Here is a 26,713-nt window from a genome sequence, read left to right on the forward strand (position 1 = left end):
TCAGTTGTTACTAATAACTTAGAAATCACGAGCAAAACTTTTGAATAGAGACCAGTTCTACAATATGTATTTCATTTAGAGAGAATGTTAAGTGTTTTTGTATTTACTGCTCGTAGCTACTGAATTCCAGAAGATTTAGTCATCATTACTGGTGAATTTGTAACTTGATGTATTTCTTCAGCCCTGTGCAAATGCTATTGTGCTGTAGCGTGGGGACAGCTGTCTAGATTAAACTGATGTGTTATTGCATCTTGATGTGGTATGTTTTTCTGGTATCTACAGTTTTATAGTTGATAGACAAGAGTAGTATTTAAGCAAAACTTGTTGTTAAATAGAAATAATGTGCAAAACTCTTAGACAAAGCAGGTTTTACTTTGTAGACAAAGCAGGTTTCACTAAGCATGCTAATTCGTCAAGACCCTTTCCTTTGAATGAAGAGGAATGACAGGAGAGAGATATGTTTCCGTCCTCATTACCATAGAAAAACTAATTCCCTGTGTTACTGATTGTGCTGGGAAGAAAACTGCCTTCAAACTGCCTGGCATTTTGTTTCTGAAGCGTGAAGGGAAACTGAGATTTCAGGTTGTTCTTTATAGGACAAGAAAGCAGCTTCCAGTATACATCTATTTTTGAAAAAGAGTCCCGTGTTGCAAGAGTAGTTCCACGGACACAAAACTATATGAAATCTTAAAGGCAGTCTTAGATCAGGATCCTCCCTCTTTGGTTGTCAAATCATCATTATAGATGATACAGGGAAGTCCCTAGTTACTTCAGAGTGGTTACTGACTTACTTGCTCAGAAGCATTTTCTTATGAACATTCTTTTAATTACATCAGAAAACCTCAAGTATTCTGGTTATAATCTGAAAATAAAGTAGTCAGCAGTTCTCACAACTTCACGTTCATCCTTCTGAGAATCTCTTTTTATCATTTTCTTATTCACGCTTTTCAGGTGGCTCCTTCGAATCTGAAATCTGTACTGCTAGAATTTACATTTGTTTTTATCAAAAGAAAGGCAAAACATGAGAAAGTCTCTTTGGCTTCTGCTCTTCTTGAATAACTGCTCTGAAGCTTGGCTGCAGTCATTCCAAAGCTACTTTGTTTTCACGGTTTTAAGTGCCATTCTCAGGTTGTGTAGAGCTCAGTTCTGGTGTTACACAGAGGCTGTGCATCACAGCTCACATTGAAAGTTCAGAGCGCCAGCTTTTATTACAAACACTGCCTCTCCCTTGCATTGTTTTATGGGCTTTTATCTTTCAGAAGCAGTGTTGGGGCAGTCTTTCCTGTGCTTTCTAACTCAGGTAACAAAGTGATTAGTTTTCTGACTTAGAACACCCTTGTTGTTCAACCAGAATGGGGTTTGCCCTGTGTTAGTGTCCCCAGTTTGCAAGTCTTGTTGGTATTTGTTTCTTTATAGCTTTTTTTGGACAACCGTGCTAGTGACAACTATTGTTCAGTCCTTAATGTTTCTTTTGACCATGCACTGATAAACTTAGGGATTTAGGGTTCCTTTTCTATTGTTCCCTGTCTGAATTTAATTAAAAACAACCTGGTGCAGATTGCCATTTTACACATTACGATAAATCAAGAATACTGAATCGGAGCTACCAGAAAACAGAAACCATTCCAGTGAAACTGGAAGCAAAGTTCAAAGCACCTAATACACTGGAGTAGATTGAACTGTTGTCTCATGTTGAGAGAACTGGTGTTTAGAATTGTGAGTCCACTGGTGAGGCATTTTAACCAACCTGTTGCACCAGCATGTTTTATTAGAGCAGCTAATTATACAGGAATCTTCAAGCACATCTGTCCTTACTGTCTCATTTTGATAATACTCCAGAACAATTGTTAAATGAAAGAATAATTTAGAACATGGAAGTGAATAAAACGTAATGTATCATAAGGGTACTAAATTGAGATAACCTGTCAGGTGCTGTCTAAAGAAAATAATGATGATTAGTAGAGTAGCCAAAGTGTTACTTAATGCTGTTCTTTTTATACTACATGTATGCAAATTAAATCTTAGGTTTCCATAATCTGTTAAGTTTGTTAGTGGAAGAGATATTAAAGCATTGCATGGGAATAGCTGTGAACTTCTTCCTCATAATTTGGTTCCCATCAGAATGAAACCTCTTAGGTTTCTGGAAAACAAGCCGTGGGACGCTTGAAATGAGATAGGTTGGTGTTGTGGTCTGAGTGGTGTTATGGTCTGAAAGGATCCATCTGAAAAAAACAGAGCTAGAAAGCATTTTTTCAGTCATCTGTTCTTCCCAGTCCAACATAAAGATAGTTGAGATGACAAGCATGCCATTGGGCATTCTACCTTGGAATCTGTGGTTATCTCTGTAGGATCTGGACAGGGCTCAGAACTTAGGACAGCCACTCTTAAGCTGTCCTGTAAGATGTGTGCTCACATTTCTTACGCTGCTGTTGTTCAACTCTGGTGAAGGCTGTTTCGTTCTCTGCAATGAAGCATCTGCCTTCAGTGCTTTGTCTCTACCTTCATGCTAGTGAAGTTTTTAATAGTCAAATTTAAAAGCCTAGTAGGCCCTTCAGAAAGCCACCAGCATTTTGTTTGTCTTTCTGAATAGTGCTTTCTATGGCTCTGTGTATTTAAAATTACTGTTTTGTTTTGTTTAACACTGCTATCACAGAATGGCAGATTGGATGTGGTTTGCAGGAACTTCTGGAGACCATCTAGTCCAACCGTTCTGTTCAAACTGTCATCTAGGGCAGGTTGCTGAGTACTGTGTCCCATGGAGTTTTGATTTTCTCCAAGGCTGGAGACTGCAGAACCTCATGGTGCATTTATCATTTAACTAACTTTACACTGAAATCCGCGGTAGCTTCATGTGTTTCAGTCTGTGCATGTTTCCTCTTAACCTGTCACTGGACACCACTGAAAAGAGCCTTGGCTCCTTCTTCGTTCCTCTCCTGAAGTGTTCATAGACATTGATAACATCCCCCCTATGCCACTTCTTCTCAGGACTGAATGGTCCCAGTTTTCTCAACCTCTCCTTGTTTGAGATATTCCAGAGCCTTTGTGGTCTTCATAGCCCTTCACTGGTCTTGTTCCAGTAAGTCTGTGTCTTTCAGTACTGGTAACTTTCTTATGTTCAGGAAGTGTAGTATATAGTTTTGACTGTGTTACCCATATCGTATTTTCAGTGTTTGCAGGTACACATATGGGCTACTAACAGTGCAGCTCTCCTTAATGTCTGTATCAGTACTTAATAGAAATAACTGTATTTAATATAAACAAAAATTATGCAAGATAATTTGCTTAGTAATCATCCCCCACTGAGTGGCATTTCAGAGCTGAAAAGCTTAAATGAAGATACAACCTTTTGTGCTAAACCTATTCTAGAAGAATTAAATTTCTGTATTATGAATTAGAGTTTACAAAACGAGAATTTTTTTCTTTGCATGGATGAACAGCCAACCAGGCTAGTTTTGGCACAACGGAACTGCTCAGTAAAGCTCATTAGATTCTTGGTATTGTTAGAGTACATTTTACTACTGTTGAACTGACTACCACTGAATTCTTTGAGAATTTTTTAGCTAGTTCCTGTTTGGCTTGTGTGTGAATCAATTGCTTCAAAGGCAGAATTCAGCAGATCTCTTTCCTTGAAAATAGCATTACTTGTAATAATTTTTTATAAAATATTTAGGACATCACTTTTTTATTTAAATTAGAATAGCAATTCAGCTGTCACAAATTAATGTCTGTAACTGTTTCAAAATTTTCTTTTTTAATTCTGAAAAATAAAAAAACCTTACATTCATGCATAAATACAGAATGAACGTAGTGATGCCTTGATTTTCCCTAAACTTACTAATAATTCTACCTCTAAGATAGTCAGGAATTTTAAGCTAGCTCAGATAGAGTTTAAAGATCTTAACCTCTTTTCTTTTAGTATTTTCTTCTCCAGTAATGTTGTCTACTATCTTGTAGATGGGAATGAGGAACTTCAAAAGAACAGGTTAAATGAAAGTTGAAGCTAATTTAGAGGCTTCTGACCATCATCTGCTTGAAGGGACAAAAATTCTGTAATTGTGTAAAGAGGTCCGAAATTATCGTTGCCATGATCTGAATTTGTATTGGAAGTGAAAGCCCTATCAGCCTCTAGTCTCAAATTAATGACAAAATATCCCTGAACACGGTCCATTTCAGGTCTGAGAACTGTGTGTTCAGGGCACGATCAATACCCCTAATATAACAAGAATAAACAAGAAGAAAGTCACTCACTGCTGTAAATTTCAGAAGACTTTGCTACTAATAGCACCAAGTAGTAAGTGCTTCTTTCCGAATCGCTGTTACTTCATTGCTAGGAGAATGTTGGTTTAAAATTTCTAGCTGTTTATGTTGAACAACTGTTCCTCGAATTGACTATATTATCTCTTGGAAAATGAGTGCAGAGAAACACTTCATGTTCAGAAAGATGCAAAAGAGTTCTTGTTTGATCTGTTTTAGCAACAGATATGGAGCATGTTGGCAGTGGAAGGACCATCCAGAGCTGCTTTCTTTTCTTACTGAGAAGACTTAAGAGATTTGCAAATACTGCCCATTTCTGCTGCACCTACACACCTTGAGTGAGTCACAGAAGCTAGTCCCAGACAGAGCCAAACTTAGATCTCCCTGTGTCCTTCTGGAAAGAGATTATGCTGTCAAGTGTTCACTTGCTCTGCATTCCTGGGATCTTCTTACTCCCACATAACCTAGCCAGACTTGTGCTTCCCTTTCAATAGGCAGGAGGCAGGAAAGAGGGAGAAGGGGTTTTATCAGAAGCCATCACTGTAGACAGAAAGGTCTAGCTGTGTCCCTACTGGAGCTTGAGGGTTGTGATTGGGTAAAAGAGATACGCTAGATTTGTAAACATTTTATGAATGATACAGTTGGTATTTACCTGCTTAAGTATGTGAGCTTGTGTTAAAAATGTTATAGAATTTTAACCTATTTCTGTGATTCCGTGAGTTGAAGAACATGAATCACAGAGCTGTAGGGGTTGGAAGGGACCTCCAGAGATCACGGAGTCCAACCCCCTGCCAAAGCAGCTCCCCAGCCCAGGTTGCACAGGTAGGCGTCCAGGCGGGTCTGGAACGTCTCCAAAGAAGGAGACTCCACCACCTCTCTGTGCAGCTGTGCCACTGCTCCGTCACTGCACTGGGAAGAAGTTCACTCCTTAGATATTTATAGATGTGGATCTGGGTCTTCTTCTGTCAAGGCTGAACACCCCAGGTCTCTCAGCCTTTCCTCATAAGGGAGCTGTTCCACGCCCTTTATCATCTCTGTAGCCCTCTGCTGGACTCTTCCAGGGAGATCCCGGTCCTTTTTGTACCGGGGAGCCCAGAACTGGACAAACTTTATATTCTTCTTCAGAAAGTGTATTCTTTATGGTTTTTAAATATCTGTGATTCTCATGTCTCTCCCATCTTTGAGGTAGGTTTGCATTCCACTGCTCACACTATCCTTGCAGTTTTTATATATGTACTTGAGTTTGTGTTCAGGTCATTTGTATACTGATAATTTAAGGTACAAACTTAGGAGGCATTAATAAAGACTGTTGCATCTGTGTCTACTGCTGCCCATTGCAGCTCTCATACTGGCCCCTTGGCATGGTGGGGGTTGGCAGCCTTATCAAGGAGATGATCTCATTCAACTGTTGCAGTATGACCTTAATCTCCCAGAGCTCTGCTAGTGCTACATTATGGAGACTTTACAAGAAGCCTTGCTCTGAGTGAACTCAGTGGTGCCAGCAGTGTGACTGTTCTCTGGTACCAAATCTAGCAAATATATATGTATATATATATATTTTACTACCAGAAACTGTAGCGTTTGAATTTCTCTAGATTATAAAATACATTTACTTTGAATGAGGGGAGAAATTTGGTTTTGCTTGTTTGTTACCAAACGGGATGAAAAGTTTTAGGCAGTTTTTACCTGAAATGTGCTAGACTTTTTCAGTGTCAAATTAAGGTTTTTCTCTGCATGGCTACATGTAATTTTGCTACTAGGTTGCATTTGTGCCACCAGGTTTGATGAAGTTTGCTGTAAATGGAATTAAATAAATACATATATACATATAGTATGTATGTAGAAGAAAGAAAATGAACAGATTATCTTGTTCTTTAGGTTGAGCTCCCTCCTCCTGATCTTGGCCCAAGCTCTGCACTAAATCAGACACTTAATTTGCTACGAGAGGTTCTGGCATCTCATGACTCATCTGTTGTTCCTCTGGATGCCCGTCAGGCTGACTTTGTGCAGGTACAAAGGAGTTTTGAGAGAAAGGGGTGGGGCAATACACAAATTTATGTTAGTCTTGGTCCATTAATCTTTTTCTTCTGGTCCCATTTTGGAGCCTTCTTCCAAACTCAAGTTTTCAGTGTGAATAAGATGGTGACTAATTGGATAATTACAGTACAGTATGGAGTGCTACTCTTAGCACAGTGTCTACATTCTGTTATCCAATTACTACTCCATTAAGTAAATACTCCATCAAGATTGCACAATTGCCAATTATCTAATCTGTGTTACTCCTCCTCCTGCTAGGTTAGAATCTGTTCTCAGGTTTTTGTACTTTTCCCATCACTATGGTAGCTGATCACCTGCCGACAAATCCAGTAGAAAACTGCTTTCACAGTTGGAAACTCTCATTTTTCTTTGTTCTGCTTTGGAGAATAAATACATGATAGAGACAGAATGAGCTTAGAAGCCTCATGTGACATGATTTCCTTCCTCTCCTCCCTTTTTTCTTTCTGTTTTCTATTTTAGGTTCTGTCTTGTGTGCTAGATCCATTGTTACAGATGTGTACTATGTCTGCTAGTAATTTGGGCACAGCTGACATGGCAACCTTCATGGTAAACTCACTTTATATGATGAAGACTACTTTGGCTCTCTTTGAATTCACTGACAAACGTCTAGAAATGTTACAGTTTCAGGTGAGCCTTACAAGCCCAGCTGAAAATAAACTTATTACTGTTTTGTTTTGCGGACTGTAAGTTGTGATGAGATCATATTTATCTTCGATAAGACTGTTTGTTTTGAATCAATTCTAAAGAAAATGGGATAAGTGGGGCTCTTAGTATAAGCCTAGAAAAAGTTGCAGAGCTGATGACGGCATGCAGCATCCTTTATTTCAAACATACAGAAAAGCATCAGGAAAGTTTTATTTTAGTCACAGATAAACCCATATCAATAAAAACTTCAATTTTCTGAGTCATTCTAATTATTCTGGTTCACTTGAAAACTGTGTGAATTGAAGCAAATAGAATTTGAAAGCTCAGTGAAACAGTTGGCTCTGTTTCATCCTATGGGGTGTTAGTACAGTATACTTGAGGTCACTCCTTCAGTGCTCCTTTTTACCCTTCCATTCTCATTTGTTAGGTTTCACCTAATGTAGCAGGTTAGTGTTTGGTACCGTTTCAAAATGGAAATGTAGTTTATAAACCATTCACTTGGAAGAAACTTAGGCATGGCCATTTATAGTTTTGCTACATAAGAATAATCTCTGCAATAGCTCTCAGGAGAGTTTTTGGAGCTTGAAGACTATGGGGGGGAAAAAAAAGTCTCAACTTCTTATGTGAAAGCATCAGTAAAGACTGGCTGTGAGCCATTTTCCCTTTCTACTCCTAATTAGAATTTCTAGCACCTTTTAGCTGGGAAACAAACAGAAAACCTCACCAAACTGTCTGGGGCATTTTCAACCTCCATTATCAGAGCTTCTTATTCACAGTAAACGTTGCAATTGATTTATTCTTAAAATAAGCAATAGAACTGAAGGTTATGCATTTAATACCAATTGCTTTCTTCAAGTGTTCTGCGAATACAGAAATAGATTGGAAAAAAACCCTTTAAGATTATACATAAGTAGATTAAAGTGAAGGTAGAATGGTGTATTAAGTAAGAAGCATTTTTCATAGGGAAAAAAAAAACAAAACTCCTGAAGACTCCAAATTGAAATATTAAGATTTCCCTGTTGATTTGTAAAAAGTGCATTTCTCTAAACAGTTTTAGAAAGTAAAAATGTGAGTGCTTTTAAATATCAAACATAGAAGTCTTATGTTTTACTAGAGTTTGATGTATTATGAATTTTAGATTTTCCTTAAGATTAGAAGAGAAATAAATATGGAACAGTGATCTGTAAAAATATGTTTAATCCCAAATCTTCCCAGGTTACACAAAAGTGATTACTTTTGCTGTGACTGGATTTATTAATTAGGTTTCTGTAATTAAGTGTCTATTGTTCTTTCAGTCAGCTTTTTTTTTTTTTTTAAACACATGGCAGTCTTACTGATTATGGGAAATGATTATTACTTTCTGATTACTGGGGAAATGATTTCAAGCTAAAAGAGGGTTGGTTAGATGTAAGGAAAAAGTCTTTTACATTGAGAGTGGTGAGGCAGTGGAACAGGTTGCCTAGTGACGTGGTTGATGCCGTATCCCTGGAGATGTTAAGGCAAGGCTAGATCAGACTTTGAGCACCTGCTGTAGCTATGGATGTCCCTGTTCATTGCAGGGGGGTTGGACTAGGTGGCCTTCAGAGGTCCCTTCCAACTCTAAGGATTCTGTGATCCTATTCTGTGTTTTAGTTTCATTTTCCTTTCGAGAGACTGTAATTTTTTGCATGTTGTTTGTTGTAAAGCTGCCACTCTTGTTGTCAATATTTTTGATAAGTTTTGATATTTTCAGTAAGCTGAATGATTTTTATCACATATTTTCAAAAAACTGTAAGAGCTTTCTTTTTTTTTTTATGTTTAGTGCTGTTGAATTTACTAATACAGTAAAGTTAGGCTGTTCTGTAAAGAATTACCAGTAATTTTATTACTGGTTCCTCATAATATCAAAGATGTAAATGGATACAGTAATTATGCTGTATGTGTTTGTGTTTTTCCCCTGTTTATTAATAATCTTCCTTTTCTTGTTTTTGTTTCTAGACATTTTAACTTGAGTTTGTTTTATGTTTTCATGCAAATTTTGTAAATATCTTATGCTTAAAATTTCAGATTGAAGCTCATTTAGATACACTCATAAATGAACAAGCTTCCTACGTCTTAACTAGAGCTGGTCTAAGTTACATATATAATTCTGTGCAGCAACACAAACCAGAACAGGTAAGATTATGTACTGGTTGTATTCAGAAGGTAGTGTGTACCTGCCAACCAGAAGAACTTTGGCATTGTTATTTTTGCAAACTAAGTATTGTGTGAAATCAAAAACTGTTATTTTTAATAGAACTATTAGACTAAGGTAAGTATAGATTTTCCTCACGCTCTGTATACATCAAGCCTAGCAGGTTTGGGATGCATCATTCCTTCTGGCTTCTTATCTGTGTACATACATATATGTTCTCGGAGTAGTTGTGTAGGTAGTATAATATCCTGCAGAAATTGTTAGAGTGGAGCTGGCTTTAAAACACAAGTAGTGAGTTTGTGTACCCCTTCCACAATATGTAGGACATATTGGACCTAGCATGCAGGTACCATTCACTTTTGCTTTCCCACTGTGATATCCATATATCTTGCATGCATTAGACAATTTGCTTTTTTGGTTCCATGAAAAAATGTTATACAAGTATAATAGTAACTTTAGATGAGTTTAATAGTAGCTTTTCTATTTTACTCACTGCTATACCTATTCTAGAGCCAAGACAGTCTGATTCTACATAGATTTCTTAGAACAAGTTCAAAACTAGCACCTGAGGCTTGTGCTCTTTGTTTCTTTTGAACTATCATTCTTACCTGGTGGTTGTTAATACACCCCCTCTTCCCTTCACCTGTGATCTTTTGTGAAAGAGAAGAGCAGTGATTTCTGGAGAAAGCGGTACTGTGTAGGAGAGTTTTCTGTTCTTTCTCTAGCCAGTGTTTTTGCATGAAGTGCCCAGAATCAACAGGCTTTTTAGAGAACCATTTTAAGTGCAGAAATTAGTAACTCAGTTTGATTTCCTGTTCATAAGCTTATCTCATCTTCTAAAACCAAATAGACCAAAGCAGATTGTTTAATGGAATGTGGATAGAATTTCCAGTAGTAATTTTCTCTCATGTCTGTCCACTGCCTGGCTGCAGGGGTGAGATTGTTACAGGATTCATTAGAGGGGTGAGGCAGCATGCATGCGTTGTAATCCATGTAAACACAGTAAGGTTACTGGGGAGCAGAATTCAGCGTGGTCCAGAAACAGATGAAGAGGTGGAGAACGTCCTCTGAAATCCTGGAACACAAAGGCCATTTGGACAGCTGCCAGTTGAGTTTTTATCCCAGACCTTGTAGAAGGCTTTTTCCAGGTTTTGTCATTTAATGGTGAAAAGAACTTGAAAGGATATATGAAAAAGACAGTATTCCAAATTTTTAATCCAAGGGAGTGGTGAAGTACGAATGAACTGTTAGCACGTTTCCAGCACTGGTGTGGTGATTCAGTTTCCAAACATGTAATGTCCTGAAGCAGGACCAAGTAACAATTTAGTACTGAACAGATTGTAGAATTTATTATTTCTTGTCATCTTCTAAATGCTAGAATGACCTTTCTCCCCCCCTCAGGGTCCTCTTTCAAATTTGCCAAGTCTGGATTCCATGTCCCTGAGGGTCGCAATGGTAAGTGTTTTACAATTTCATTTTGTGGAAGTGTTGCTGTAACCTGGGAAAGAATTCTGTTAATTTTTGTGATGTAGTAGATATTCATCTCACCAGTTATACTCTTCAAGAATAGAAAAAAATTACACGTCTGGGAATATTTTCTTCATTTGTAGTAATGTGACCACTTGAAGTAATAAATTCATACATTATTTATGAACTGGTAGTAATAGAAACTAATATTCTAAGTCCTGAGAAGCAGAATTTTACTTATAATAATGTTATCCCATGAGTCATCTTAAATTGCTAAAAGCAAATACTTAGCTCTAATTAGTTTTAATCACCAGAATTTATTTTTTGCCAGAGCGCTTTGAAATATAGGTTCTGCTATCATTTATAATTTTAGTCCTAAGGCTTTGATTTTATGCAAATAGTTCAGCTAAACTCAGAAATTAAGTGCTGGGAGTATGCCACAGTTATTTCTTTTTTTATTTGTTATATATAGTTATATGTATTTTTTAAGCTGAAAGCTGCATTATATTTTAAAACAGATAATCAGCTGATTCTTTTTCTTGGTGTGTGAAGGCTATTCTGCATAGAGATTGCAATATCACAGTTCAGTAGGCAGTAACATATGATGTGTCACTCTTCTTGCTTAGCTAAGTTTAGCTTTACTCTGAAAGTTTAACTGTAAATAAGGCCTACTCATCCAGCAGCTCACGCACACCCCATGAAAAACATCCTAGTATAAATCTTGAGATCACACAAGAGCTTGAATCTGTCGGAAGGGAAAGGCTCTGTCTTTTTCAGTTTAGGAAATGGGTCATTTTGAGAACGTTGAATCCCTCCAAGTGGCATCAGTGTAGCCTGTTTTCCTCCATTCTAGTTCTAAACCAGTGAATACCAAGCTGTTTGGAAGAGCAGAGCTCTGGCACAGCACTCAGTGGTTTGCTCAGATCAGCATGCATTCTTATCAATATTTATACATTTTGCATTTAAAAATATCTTTTATTGTCTCGTAGACCTGCAAGAAAATTAAAGACTGAAGCTTGGTGACCATCTTTTTAAATTGAATGTATATTAGTGATTTATGGTCATAAATAATAATTGTACTTGAAAAATTAGAAAATAATCTAAGTCTTTTTTTCTTCATAACTGTTTTCAACTTTTCCTCAGTCCTGAGCACAGTATGCTGAAATGAAGCCCATGTAAATCTCATTAGTCACTGTAGTCTGTCTTCTTCCTAAGACTTAAACCATAAGGGAGAAAGAATACATACAGGTAGTAAAGGCCATAACTCTCTCAGTTATATCTCTCCTCCATTCCCAGCCTTGGCAGATAACCCTGTGAGAACTGTGACTGACTTCATTAGCTGTTTATGTCCATTTTTTTGTGTATTTAAATGCTGATGGGCACAGATTTTAGGGTTTAGAAGCTTGAGAAGATTAATCCAATGTTTCAGAAGATTGCTCTTACTAGATAAAGTTGCCTCAGGCCTTACCTGAATGAATACCTCCAAGGATGGAGGTGCTGCAGCTTTTCTAGGTTATTTCTTGGTAACTTGTTCAGTGATAATTACTCTGCTGGTGAGGATTTTCTAACTTGTATTCCATCTTCTAATCACAATTTTCCTTACTGCTTGGAAGAACAGAAGAACACATCCATTCTCACGCCTGGGTTCACCTCTGAGACCTAGCACCATCTTTTCTACAATTACACAGTAGAGATTTGAAGGTAGCAGTAACATTCTTAGTGCTTTCTTCCCCAAACTTTTAAAATCAAAACACTGCAGTATTTTTCACTGTATTGTGTGGGGGAAGAAGTAAACCTAGGAGGTTAACAGAACCTCAAGTAGGGCTCTTGGTCTTGTTTCTCCCAATGTAACCGTTCATTAGGTTATTAAGCAGCAGCTTCTTGACAAAAGTAAAACAGTAACACGTAACTTGGACAAACTAGATTTCTTTCTGGAGTTTACAGTGCTCCCCCTGCAACGAATAGAGTAGATTTGATCTTCAGTGGTGCATACGTACATGTACTGTCTGCATAGGATACTTGGATAGATATAGAAGCTACAGTCTCATTTTTCACCCTTCCACTCATACTCCTTAGGAGTCAGAAAACTGAAATTTCGGTGACAGAGGTGCTGAGATTTGATGCTGTTGTAGACTAATGTAAAGGGACCAACGCAAACAAGATGTTACAAAAGGAAGGAAAAATAAATACTCATCCATCTCCAAGGATCTAGGCTTGCAGGAAAAGAACTCCAAAGGAAGGATCTCCAACAAGAGATCCTTCCTCAGTAGTAGTCAGCCCTTAAATGAGGTCTAAGAGGGGTGGAGCCAGGCTCCCCCCATTCTGGTCACACAGGTGAATTGCCTTCACCTGTGCTTCCAGGGCTGACCAGGTCTTTCAATTCAGGTGTTCAGTTAGTGGTTCGGGCCATGACTCAGCAGTCTCCATACAACTAATAAGCTCTGCCTTAAATGTTTGTATATTATGTTAGCTTCTATCTTAAAGTAATAAAAAAAGGAAATCACGTTGAATAAGATGCCACCTCCTTAATGTAACCACTTTTCAGAAATCTGTATTTTTATTTATCTTCACGTAACAAATTCTTTCTATGTTGATCTGCTATTCTTTTTCCCACTCCTAGGCTCAGTTTGATCGCTATCTATCTGCTCCAGATAGTCTGTTAATGTCCCAGCTGAATTTCCTTCTGAGTGCCACTGTGAAGTAAGTATCTTAACTTTGAATTTGTATTGTGCCTGTATAGTAATCAGAAAGATGAATTTGATTAGGTTTTTGTGGATCACAGTATGAATCCAGGTTGTCAGCTGTACTCACATTTGCACTGTACTTCAGGTCAATTTTGCTTTGACTAACCACTTTTTGAAAAACAGGAATATGTAATTTTGTAAATTTCGGAAGTAGTTACTCTTCATTTAACAGACACCATCAAAATGAATTACACTCATCTGCTTTAAACATGTTATGCTGTGTTGGCATTTTTTGTCATTTTAGTTGTAAATTGTTTTAGAACTATTTTGTAAGCGTTCTGAAGGCAGATGAAATATTTAATTCTAAAGATTTCTTTTACCCCTACAGCTCCGTGAAGTCTAAAATTATCAAATGTGTTGTCATTTAGTATAGAGCATTGACATTTTGTACTATTGGATATTGCTCTGACATGACTTTTACATGTGTTTTTTTTTTGTTAGCGATTTTTTTTTCCTTTGAAGTGTAGAAGTGAGGAGTTCATAATTTATCTCTTCTGTTGTTTCATGAATATATTATATAATATGACAAATAAGGGCCAACTGAACCCTAAGGCTAAGGAAAATGCCATGAATTTCTTTCCAATTAAATGCAAACCAGATGAAGACATTTTGTAGTACTTTAATTCAGAGAATTATATGCTGCACTGATCAAAAAGTTTTCTTGACGTTATTTTTCACATTTTTGTCAAGAATGCATGTTACAAGAAGATATGAGAAATTGTGACTGGGATATCATGCTTTAAGTAAATTATCTAACATTTGGATTCTCTTTACTGCTACCTGTCCTCCAAATGGGATTTAATGGGTCCTGACATTAAAGAAGTGCCATACAGCAAGGGAAAAATGTTTATTGCTGGGAATTTATTGCTCCAGTTCTTCTCACTCAGAGACTTCCAGCTTTGTGCTATATACCTGGCACATAGCTTGGTGTGGGGCATGTTGGTTCTTCTCATCAGTTTGTTGGGTCTCTGCTGGGGTCAGCGTTCTGCAGTTCAACCAGCAGAGCTGACCCTGTCTTAGGAGAGTTGCTTTGTGCAGAACAGATCAAATGAGGCAGCTCGAGCAGCAATGTAACAGAAGCACTGGAACTTCATCTTCTAGATGTCAAGCTATTAAGCTGGTATTTTAACTCTTGGTATATATTTTTTTAACGTAGGTCTATTTTAAAATCATAATAACAGTGAATGAATTTTGAAAGCTTCAATTTTTCACTGCTAACACAAAAGCAATTTTTTCAAGGTAGACTTTATGCTACCATAAAGACGTGGGCATGCACTGAAATTGCCTTGACTTAATCATTTCTTTCTGTCAGATGAACCAAGATAAACTGGTCACATATGCACTCTTAGCCTTACTCCGTTTGTGAACTTTTTAAACCTCTCTCAGTATAATTTAAGCCAAATTTGTGTTATCTTGCAACAGTGGGCAGTAGAGAGGTGAGTGGGGAGACATTGTGGAGGATGATTGTTACAGCTGCTAGAGCTCACATGACACGAAGGAGTTTATTAACTGGCTGTAACTCAACATTGCAGGTCGGCTTCTGCACACAATTAAAAATAAAAATACTCATAAATACATATTTACATAGATGGATGCTTGAAGTATCTTAGTCTTAGTATCTAGTTGTGTTTTTTTTTTTCTGTAGTAAATAAACCAGCAAAATTCTGAGGTTTCTCAAAATCCAAGTAATCCATTGGACCGGTGCTATCATTTTAATGTTATCATTTTCAAGTTAGTTTTACAGGCACGTGGTGTCCAGTTTAAGGACTTCTTCACATCATTGTGATTCTCTGTTTCAGTTGTTGAGCTGGAAAACTCAGAAGTTATTTAATTCTCAAAAGCAGACCACATACTTTTTGATAAGGGACTACAGTGCATTATGTACTCACTGGCAGTATAATTTAAGCTTTATGACCATGAAAAGCATTTCCTCCAACAGTGCATAATATTGTCTTTTAAATTTCTTTGCTCATTTAAAAAAAAATTTAAGATATTTATTTCTGTGGCTATTGGTCTTGTAAAGCTCTTTTCATTTGTGTTGGATCACAGGAACCGAATGCTGGAATTATTATTTTTAGAAAGTGCTGCCATTTGTGTTGGTGATAAAATGGATCGTGTTGTTATGGCAACTGAAATCCTAATGTACTGATTAATGACATTGTCATTATTTGATGGAGAGACTCATTTGATGCTGTTCAGTCCTCTGGAATATTTTAATAAACTTTTTCTTTCACTGTGATAGTGTTTAGTGTGATGCAGTTAGTCCTATACAAATTCTTTGTGCAATAACTTTCTTAAAAGGTGATCACGTTACTGCAGCTGAGTGATGCTGAGCTGCGTTTTGAGACAGTTGTTTACCAGAAAACCCTGAATAGACTAAAAAAGCATTTCTAGATCTGCTTTTATAACAACAGTCCTTTCTTCAGGTATCCTAATCATGTAATAATTGGACAGCAGGCAGTGTTTGTTGAAAAACAAGATACTTTACATCAGCGTAAAATGCAGTATTGTGTCTCCCCTATAATCTCACAGTTCCCATTTCTTATTTTTTCCTGAACATACGAAGTTCTACACACTCAGTATTCAAAATTCTTCTAATTTCTCAGTCCACACTCTCTGTGGTCAGGAGCTGGTAAATTCAGCCCTGATTTTAGTGAGTGCCATTTTGATGGTTTTATTCCTTTGTTGCCTGCTGGTTACAGCAGGGCTGGACCTGAGTTCATGGTCACTTCCATTTCCTCTGCTTCTCCTGGTGTCCCATTTGTATGGGTTTGGCTGTAAAATAGTTGTAATTATGTTTTTGTTGGATAAAAAATGCATATAAAACTGTAAACACATTACCATGGTGATCCAAGCAAGCACCCATTGGGCAATGTGAAATAAAAATATTTGCCTTCAAAAAATATTAAATTTTCCTGTTAATTTTAGCATGGAATCTTCATGCATTGTTATGTTTAGATCTGAAAAAATAATAGGATGTAGGCTTTGTGGTATTGTTGGTAAAAGGCTGCAGTAAGTTCTAGGTCTCTGACCACTGTCACTTACAACTCTGACAGATTATGGAGTCGGTGCTGTCATGCTGAAGCAAACAGAGTATGTTTTGCTCATAGATGAAAAATACGTGTATATTTACAAAATGTCAGTGAGAAAGTCTGGGCTGGAGGAGGTTTTGAGCAACCTGATCTAGAGGGAGGTGTCCCTGCCTGCAGCAGGGGTTTGGAACTAGGTGATCATAAAGGTCCCTTCCAACCTAAACCATTCTGTGATTCAATGATTTTTTTTCCTTCTACAGCTTTCTTTTTTGTCATGATTGCAGAAATGAAAAATGTTATTTTCTTGTTTATCAAAATCATATACGTGTGTTGATGTATGTACAATGCAGCCAGGAAAGCCTTCTTATGCTGTAAAGCTTTTAAGTTGTTTTCCTATTTGAAGTAAAGGGCTTTTTAATGTAACCAACACTGAATTTTAATGTATATTTTTAGTGTATATTGTTAAATCCCTACAATTTTCAAATCATGTGAATTTATTTTTCAGAGAGCAGATAATAAAACAGTCAACAGAACTGGTCTGCAGAGCTTACAGTGAGTTATATGCAGCTGTGATGGATCCTTCAAATAAATATAAGGATCCAGAAACGATACTACACAGATCTCCTCACCAAGTTCAGGCACTTCTCTCGTAGTCGTGCTTCACCCAGATTTATCAGAATCCACAATACTGTCTTTGTTGAGCATTTGCATTGAGTTATTTTTCTGTTTTGAATTTTGATGTATAACTGTAAACTTTAAATATGTAGGAATGCAGTTTTTTTCTTTAATCTGCTTGGCAGAAGTGGAGTCTTTCTTGTGTCTTTGAAAACTGTCTGTAAGCCAGAAAATAGAATATAGATTAAAAATTATTTTAATGTATTCCTGTAATGGAAATGGACCTTGACAATATGCAGTCTCTTTGAGAAGAGTAAAGGAGAAAGGTTTTTCCTTGCCTATACGTAATCCTTTCAACTGGATGTTGAACCAGTGTCTCTTACGACCTTACCAATAGCTTCATTTGTTCTTTTCTCTATTCTTTCTTTTTCTCAGCCTCAGCCTATCATCAATATACACGGAGCCTGTTTAATTTGAATGCAGCTGATACAGTTTCAATGTCTAAAACTCATAAATCAATTGCAATATTTGATGCATTTTTTCAAATCCTTTTGGTTAAGTCTTTGAGGCAAAATTCCTGTGCTTTTTGGAATCTACTCTCTTCTGCTGCTATTGGGGTATTTTATTTTATTTTTTGTAAGAAAAAAGAATGTTTGAATTGCGTGTATGTACATAACCTGAAACTTCATGCTTTAAATTATTTGTATAATTCAGCTTTACTTGAAGGATTTTTTTTTAGAGCAGTTGTTACGCAGGAGTCCTTAGATCAATTAAAACTTAAGGTTGGGACCAATAGCACTGTAGGTCGGAAAGATCGTTTGCACAGCAGTATGGCCATTGCCTATAGATAGGCATCAAGGGGGAGATGAGCACTCATTCATATTGAATCAGTTGTATATTTAAGATGGATGCTTTTAACAATAATAATATTCCCCATACAGATCATATACTTACTGGCAGCCAAATTTAGTGTGTGCTTACTACAGAGCAGGAAATAGAGAAGAGCAGCAGCAATACATTTTAGTCTCTTGGAAAACTCATGGCACACGTCAGCTTCAGAGGCAACACCACGCTGAAGTAATATCTCCTTTTCTTAATGGGCATAATTTGTTGGTACCATATAAGAAGATTGGAAAGCGTGTGTCCCTGGAGTTCTTGGATCAGGCATGAATTCTTTTGTAAATGTGAATGTTGGGTTTAATCTGTTTTAGAGCACCAGAGCCGTAAGAAAAGGAAAAAGATAGAATATCTAGAAGCTTACGAAAGCTCTAATGGAAAATTATGCTCTTCTGCTGGGTGAGGCATTTAAATTATTCAGGTTTTGCATTTCTATAGTACATACTCAAATGGCTGTTCGTTGTTTAATAATATTAATATTGCTCAGTATGCCTGTAATTATTAGATAATATGTGAAAACTACATCTGTTGTGAAAAGGTTATAAATTAGCTTGTTATTAGATTAACGTACTCATAAGAACAAACTTTTTCCTCAAATTAGACTCAGCCTCAGTCCCCAGTAATCAGTTGGTAGTTTGCATGAGGAGTAGCAAGAAGTTCCTTCTCACCTTTGAGTCCACGTAGAGATTTATCTGTGATTTTATCTATCTTCTCTTAATACTAATGCAAAAGCTATAAAAGTTGTAACTCATAACAGTTAAAGTCAATCGCTAATTTTGCTCTGTGCAATTAAAGAAAACGACAGAGGGTCACAAATGAATAAATAAACCAATAAAAAGTATTTCATTTACTGACTTTGGTCTTCCGTGTTGTTATTTCCTCTGCTTGCCTTCCGAAAGCAGGAAGGGAAAGACTGTTGGATTTGGAGCTGCCATTCCTTGGCAGTCCTGATGTTTTCCTTTTACAGATTCCCAGGATTTCCTCACCAGCAACTGTGGCACTTCAGTCCTCTAATTGCTCACGCTGATGGGTTGGCCCACAAGCATTGCACAGAATAGGATCTTGGTGGGGGGCATCACTGGGGCCATATGTTGAACAATTAATTGTAGGTCTGGCTTGAGTATCAACAGCATATCCGTTCTTGGTCCTTAAATGCTTATATAGAGACATGTTGTCAAAGGGAGAGCCCATTAGCAGTATGCTTGGGAAAAAGATGCAGAGACATGGTTGAAACCAGCTCCAGCAGGCAGTGCTCTCTGCATTCAATGTTGAGATGACCCAGTTCTGAGGGGAGGCGAGTGAAGGGCTTCTTTATGCATTGTTGCCTTATGCAAAGAGCACTTTTGTGGAAAGCGAGTAAGCTGAGTTCTGGGCCAAAGGAGTTTGGAATCTACATCTCCCTCGTTCCTGGAGAGCACCCAAACCCCTCACTTGTGTAGCTTAAAATGGAGCAGCTCTGATTCCTCTCCCTTGTATGTAGGAGCAGAAATCAATGCAAGATAGGAGAGACATAAGACAGAACAAGCAAGGAGGAGTTTGTGATAGAGATCTGAGTATAGAGACCTGAAGAGCCCAAGGTCTAAATCTTCTGCCAGCTGTTACTTCAGGACCTTATCTTTGACCTCCAGTTACACTAGCCCCAGACTCGATATCCCAGGGCTTTACCATCCACAGAACTACCAAGCAAGCAGCAAGACACAGAGCTGAGTCTGGGTTGGCCCCAGGGTTGTTCTTCAGCACTCAGTGGCAGTGCCTCTGTGTTCAATCTCTGCAAAGCTTTTCCTCACTGTCTCTCTGTGAATATGCCCCTCACACTGAAAATAAAATACAGACACTGTTTTAATTATGGCATGCACGCAGCAGCCCAGCCAGAGTAATTTTTTTCTAATGCAGGAAAAGGGATATGTAAGGGAGTTTGGAGAGGTGATAATACATTTATCTTGTAACATCTGCATGCTTCTCCCTACTCTGAGTTTACAACTGTAGCCCTGAGTTTTGTCTGTTAACAGACTCAGCTGTAATTATTTTTATTAAAGTTTTTGAAATATGTCTTAGAGGAAAATACTTTCAGAGCCACAAAACTTTTCCATTCATTTAAAAATGTTCTGGCTGCTCTTTAATCCCTTTGCTTGCCTTGCTGAGTCACTTTGCCATCAACCCAGGGGGTGGGGAGCTTAGAAAATGTTGAAAACGAAATGGAGGGGTTAGGCATATTTCCATGAGCATAACACACCCTCGAGAAGCAGCACGGACATGGGTGTGGGTTTGTTTGAAATCTGCTGCCACCTGCTTCTGAGGGAAAACGCAGAAAAGAGCCATTTGCTCGCGATGAGGGCACGTGTTCAAAGCACCAGGGTTGGGCTGGCTGCCCTAAATCAATGTGAGACTGATGTTGTGTTTGAATAGCTGGGAGAAAGGAACTGGCAGTAGGAGTGGAAGGTGTGCTGCGTAACTTAACTCCTTCACGTGCTGGATTTACTTGCTAAAGGTTTTCAGAACCTCTTTCTCTACTTTACCCCATTCCATTGAAACATTTCAGAAGCTAAACTTTAGGACAATCCTACAACTGCTGTACCAATTCTAACCCTTGGTAATCTGGAGTAACAAGAGCTCCTCTGAGGTATCCAGTGTTACACAAAGCAGGAGATGAGCTTGGAGCCAATTTGTTTCGTTAATGCATTTAAGTTACGCTCATTTATCATTCTTTTAAACTTGGATGTTTGTCCTGAAGGCCCTTCACACAGGACATCCTTCATAGAAGAAGGAGGTCTTCTGGCACTGATCCTTGTTCCGATTCCAAATGACAGCCCGCGTGCTTTGTGGCAGTGGGCTCTGAGATGCCCTGGGGATCTGGCAGCTGAATGGCTGCAGCTGGGTGGCCAGGATTGCTGGGGCAGCCTGTGTTCTGTCTGCTGGTGGCACAGCTGGGACACTGGGGACCACAAAACCACAGGTCTCCACCTCCCCACTGCAGGATAGGAACTCAGCTTGGTTCATCACAACAAAACTAATTATTCAGAAAGTTTAACTTCAACCATTCAGTGCTGCAGTAGAGGTGTTCACACTAGCCCGGTGTATGTGATTATCAAATGCTCAGGAGGTGGCTGCACCTCTCACAGCACAAAGGTCTTCAGATATCCCAGGTATTTATGTTCTTGAGTAAAGAGGCACTGATGTAGAGGTAGTGTAGGGAGAAACAAGCTAAAACCCAAGATATTGTTTCGTGCCTCGGTCCTTGATCAACCCCTCAGATCTTCACTAACCTCCAAAATCCTCTAGCGCAATGCTATGGAAAGACAAAGTGCAAAGGGTATTTGAAAATGTCATTTTGTCCCCACATTAAAGCCTGAATCAGGACAGCCCCCTACAGTTGACTTTACATACAATGGGGAGATGAACCACGTGAGGCTTTTCTCCTTAAAAACAAAACAGAGGATTGTTCAGACTAATTCACTTTAGTATTAAAGAAACCTTGCTCAAACAAAACATGGCTGAAATACATTTCACGGATTACTGTAGGGCGAGTGACAAAGAAAAATAAATTCCAGTTACATGTTTGATATCCAGACAATGAAGCTTTCATTTGCTGCCTCGTTCACAGATGTGGTATTGTCAAGTTGCAGGAAAATGCCTGGCAGACTGTATCATTGACTATATTTAGGGATAAATAAATTCAGAACACACTATTTATAGAAGCCACGCAAATAAGCACAGGGTTCTTATCAGCCAAAGATAACATTAGTTGTGATTTATCAAAGTAATCTTTATTTTATGGAAAATGGATAATAGGGTGTAATTTAATCCTTTGAGAATGTAATGTATATTTCAAAGGGTTCTCTTTTGTCAATAAAACCATTTGTTGTACTGGTTAAACTAATTAGTCTTCTTGCTGTTTCTTAGGACTGGATAAAAGATACCCATTAATGAAATGAGGAGGAGAAGATGGGTTTGAAAGTTTGTAAAATACTTCATACTCGCTAGCCAGTTTTCTGATCAAAACAGGCTTTGCCACAAGCCTGTGTTCACTGAGACTGTGCAGAAGATAGATTTTCCTCTGTTTTAATTTCACAGTGGATTTCCCAAAAAATTCAGCTCATCTCTGAGTTGGTCAACTCCTACAAGCAGCAGGGGCTGCCCCGACCTCCACGGTGGTGATGGTCCCAGTGCCGACAGGCAGGGCCATGTCCCTGGCTGCATCTCACTGCTCCTTGCATTTTTTCCACCATATGCAAACACATTCCAGGAGTTTTGGAGAAGGCAAAAAGGGAAGAAAACTGTGCATATCAGTGCTCCCTGTGTTTGTGTCCCTGGCTGTGGGCAGGGTTGCAGGGCAGAACATGGGGCTCGCCTGCTGACACTGTGCCCAGTCTTGGCTCTGCCGTGCCAGTCAGCTGAGGCAGGACATGAACTCATTCTCTGGATCAGCAGCTGACCTTGAAAGAACAGAGACAGAAGTGGGGAAGAGTCAGAAGAGGACACATTTTAACATCTCTTCTTTTTTTCTTCCTAATGTTTTTGGTGTCCTTGTTTGTAGCCTTGCAGCCTCATGAACTTTAAAAAGGAATTTATGAAAGGTTTTCAAAAGATGATATGGCGCTCTGAAAAGATGAGCTGTGCTTTTAATGGCCTCTTTCCCTTAGAAATGGCTCATAAGGGCCCTCAGGAGATCCAGGCTATGGGGAAATCCCTGAGACCATGTCTTGTCCCTAGTGCATGGTTCTGCATGGTCATCAGTTCCGTTGTAGAAATTGTGCAAACACAACATTTCTGATCCTGAATTATTATAATCATAGAACCATGAAGATCGGAAAAGACCTCTAAATTCATCCAGTCCAACCATCCACCTATCAGCAATACTGCCCACTCACCATGTCCCTCAGTGCCACATCTACAAGTTTCTCGAACTCTTCCAGCTGGGAAATGATTGTCCCTCTGTACTCAGCTCAAAAAGGTGAGGCAGCACTTGGAGTACTCTGTTCAGTTTTGGGCCCCTCACTACAAAGAAGATGTTGAGGCCCTGGAATGTGTCCAGAAAAGGGCAACGAAGCTGGTGAGGGGTCTGAAGCACAAGTCTTATGGGGAGCAGCTGTGGGAACTGGGATTGTTCAGTCTGGAGAAGAAGAGGCTCAGGAGAGACCTTATTTTCTGCAATTATCTGATGGGAGGTTGTGGCAAACTAAGGGTCCACTTCTTCTCCTAGGTAACAGCAATGGGAAAGTGAACAGCCTTAAGTTATACCAGGGGAGGTTCAAGTTGGGCATTAGAGATATTAGGAAAAAATTCTTCTCAGAGAGAGTAGTTAGGCACAGGAGTGGGCTGCCCAGGGAGGTGGTGGAGTCACTGTCCCTGGAGGTGTTCAAGAAATGTGGTGCTGGGGGACATAGTTAAGTGGGCATGGTGGTAATGGGCCGATGGTTGGATTAGATGAGGTTAGTTATCTTTTCCAAGTTTGGCAATTCTACGATTCAGTGATGGGAAGCTCTGTACAAGGGACAAATGCCTGATGCCCTCAAATTTTTTTCAAGAGAAATGAGAGGGCTTTTGAGTAGTTACTTGGACATGGCCAGCCATAGCTTTAGGAGAGTTAAGCAGGATAATAGAATTGTTAGAGTTGGAAGGGACCCTTAAAGGTCATCAACTCCTGTTCCCCTGCAGTGAACAGGGAACTTACAACTAGATCAGGATCATCAGAACCCAGTCCAGCCTGACCTTGAATGTTTCCAAGGACACTGCCTCCACCACTTCTCCGGGCAACATGATATAAAGCTTCACTACCTTTCTTGTAGAAAACTTCTTATATGCAGGATATTGGGTTGGGACACAGGCTTGTCCTTGACACTGTATTTTGTGTTTTCTTTGACTTCCCATTTCCTTATGAAGATCCCAGACTGCTGAAACAAGTGTCTGAAAGCCAGACAGCCCTTCTTTCCCATCGTACATATGTGCACCAGCCTCTTCCATTCATAAAGCAGAGGAAGGAGCAGCGGTGTACTCCACCAACTGATGCAGGGGATTTGTTCCAGTAATCCCCACTGCACAGAGGAAAGCTGTGACCTGCATTTCTACCTTTCATTTTTATCTAAGCGCTGAATGGTTCGGCTTTTAGCTCAGGCAACTGACAGGGACTGACAACATTGCAGAGAGGTGAGATGCGATATTTTTGTGCCAGTATTTTCCCCGTGCTGCAGAACCTGAGTTGAATTTTGTAAACAGGTGAAGAGGTGGCTGTGGTTGTGAACATGTTCTTCCTTTTTCTTCTTGGAAATCCATTCTCAATTAGTTTGGAACATTGGGTAAACCGGTGCTAATGAAATAAAAGGGTTTATTAGGTTACACAGCGGTATGCGGGGGCTTAGGGGACAAAGTCAAATATTTATTCAGGCTAACTTTAGGAGGCAAAACAGCCAAGGCAATCACAAGGGAAACAGCTGAAAACCAAAACTTCACCAACCTGGTGGATTCGTCAGTTAAACAAGGGATAAAGAACACAACAGGGCAGCTCTGCAGAGAGCAGCTCTGCTTTTTCCAGCTCTTCCTTGCAGTTACCACATTCCCTTCAGCTACGCCACCTGATGCTGGCATCAATTGAAGGACCTGAATGTTGTGTCCCAGCCCATGCAGTGTGTAAAGCAAGAAGTGATGATGAGGACCTCTAATGATCACCTTCACCTCTACCCCAAAACCTTGATACCTGAGCACAGACTGCAGGTCCTGGATATGGATTGCTTGAGATAGTTCTGGTGGGTATCACTTCTCTTAAAGTCACATTTTCTCAACAGGTTGCTGAGAAATGAGAGTGCATCAGCATTTCTGAGTTTGATTTTCCTGATTTTTTGGGTGCAGAAATGTGTTTTTCATGTCCTAAGATTAGAAATGAAATGTTTTTAGCTTACCAAGTACCCTGGATGCATATTCTGGAGACACAACGTTCTTAGAAGAAAGCTCCCCATCCAGCTCTCTCCACAGAAGAGATCACTAACAGACTGATCACTAACAAACCAATAGAAATTGATTCTTGCTGCATCTAAGTGCTTAAAAATATGAGCAAAGTTTAAGTGTGTTTATTTATTGCTATCACCACTTGCAGAGAATCTCTCATTAACCCCAGTTAATGCTAAGCTAATTGTTGCGTTACCATTGTATCTCCTCCTGAAAGGAAAAAGAGGTGGATTTAATGATCAAGTGTGTTAAATTGAACCCTGGTACTATCTGGTGTTAAGTAATAGGGCACAGAACATGGAAATCCCAAGTAGTGGTCTTCCTCTATGTATCTACTTTCCAAAACATGTTACTTATTGATCTGTATCATCTTCAGCTGTGTATCCCAGTTTCTCCTAAGCCTATGGAAATACACAGAGTGCTATGAATGGAGATGCATATTTTCTTGTGAAACTTTGGAAATTTAAGAACTATTACATGAAACTTTTGAGGCTTCTTTCAGACTCTCCAGTATACACACAACTATTTAATATTCCTCCTTCTAAATGAACTGTTTGCAACCAATTCCTTCTGAAAAGCCTTAACTGCAACCACAATTAGAAGGTTTGGCACAATTAGAAGGTTTTTGGCATTGCTGGAGCAGGGAACCAGCCTATGCAAGGTGTGCTGTGAGAGCAGGGGAGGAATTAGCTGAAATGCTTTCATCAGATGGCTGGGAGCAAATCGCTTTGGCAGTTTATACTATGCTGCTTGAGGGTCCTGACACCTGAGAACAGGAAATCCTGAAATCACAAGCTGGTGAGGAAGAGATTCAGTAGGACCGGAGGAAGTGAGAGGGACGGGGCACAGCAAGATATATGGTCTGCAGAAAGACACAGCACAGAAAACGCTCACCAGAGGCAGAGATAACTTGAGGCAGGAGTTAAGATACAAGCGGCAGAGAATTACAACAGGAAGCTGCTCGATGGCAAAGTGAGAAGGCAGAGGAAGGGGTGTTTGGGGTAGATAACAAAGCAGTTGCAGCCCAGGCAATGGGGATGCGGGGACACGGGGCATAGTGCAAATGGGATGGGCACAGAGCAAAAAGCATTCAGCTCTGTGGCCACAGGAAAGAAATATCAGAATAACACTCACCTTGGAAGTTGGATATTAGGAAAAAAATTGTTCTCTGAAAGAGTGGTTGAGCACCAGCACAGGCTGCTCAGGGAAGTGGTGGAGTCACCGTCCCTGAAGGTGTTCAGTAACCGTGTGGATGTGGCACTGAGAGTGAGTGGGCATGATGGAGGTGTGTTGGTGGCTGGACTAGATGGCCTTAGTGGTCTTTGCCATAATTAGTGCTTCTATTATTCTATGACCTTTTCACAAACCTCACAACCATACAGCTCGCATTGGTGCGGTGCCCTGCTGCAGTGCAATGGGCCATAGGATGCACCCCACAGGCACATGGGGTCTGTGTTGCCCTTGCACAGGAGATGCAGTGGCTCCAGAGGGCCTATGGAGATGCCTGGGAGAGGGATGCATGTGTTGAGCCATGTGGGAAAAGAAAGGGGGTGACAGAGGACTGAACGCCATGCTGGGAGCAGGCATTGCTTGCTGAAGGTGTGGAGCGGAAGGATAAGCAAAGGAGAGAGTTCTGCAGGAAAATATTGTGGTTAAAGCCCCAAACTGCGTAACAGGAAATCTGGGTTACGTTCCTGGTTGTCACAACCGGTGAGGAAGTCACTTTTAATCTCTGTGCTTCAACACTGAGTGTCATGAACAGCTCAACCAGAGCCAAGAATAGCCATCTGCGGGCTGGAGGGGACTGAACCCAGGCCGGTGCAAGGAAAGGGCCTCTTGGTTTTGCCTTGACATCCAAACCACAGCCCTGAATAAGCAGATCTTATACT

At 39.4% G+C, this 26,713-nt stretch overlaps 1 protein-coding gene across 2 annotated transcripts in view; it reads left to right on the top strand.

Moving 5' to 3' along the window:
* COG6 (component of oligomeric golgi complex 6) overlaps positions 1-18,739 on the top strand; it is a 48,402-nt gene extending 29,663 nt beyond the window's left edge. Inside the window, exons 14-19 of one of the 2 annotated variants that reach the window (XM_065730293.1) lie at positions 6,133-6,264; positions 6,772-6,939; positions 9,004-9,111; positions 10,532-10,585; positions 13,218-13,297; positions 16,879-18,739. In XM_065730293.1, the coding sequence (XP_065586365.1) occupies positions 6,133-6,264; positions 6,772-6,939; positions 9,004-9,111; positions 10,532-10,585; positions 13,218-13,297; positions 16,879-17,026 (690 nt within the window). In that variant the 3' untranslated portion in view covers positions 17,027-18,739. The other variant, XM_065730294.1, reaches the window with a different exon arrangement.
* Positions 18,740-26,713: the final 7,974 nt, after the last annotated feature.

Source organism: Cyrtonyx montezumae, unplaced genomic scaffold (assembly GCF_038088225.1).
Source record: "Cyrtonyx montezumae isolate F1298 unplaced genomic scaffold, pur_monq_1.0 scaffold_12, whole genome shotgun sequence".
Classification (NCBI taxonomy): domain Eukaryota; kingdom Metazoa; phylum Chordata; class Aves; order Galliformes; family Odontophoridae; genus Cyrtonyx; species Cyrtonyx montezumae.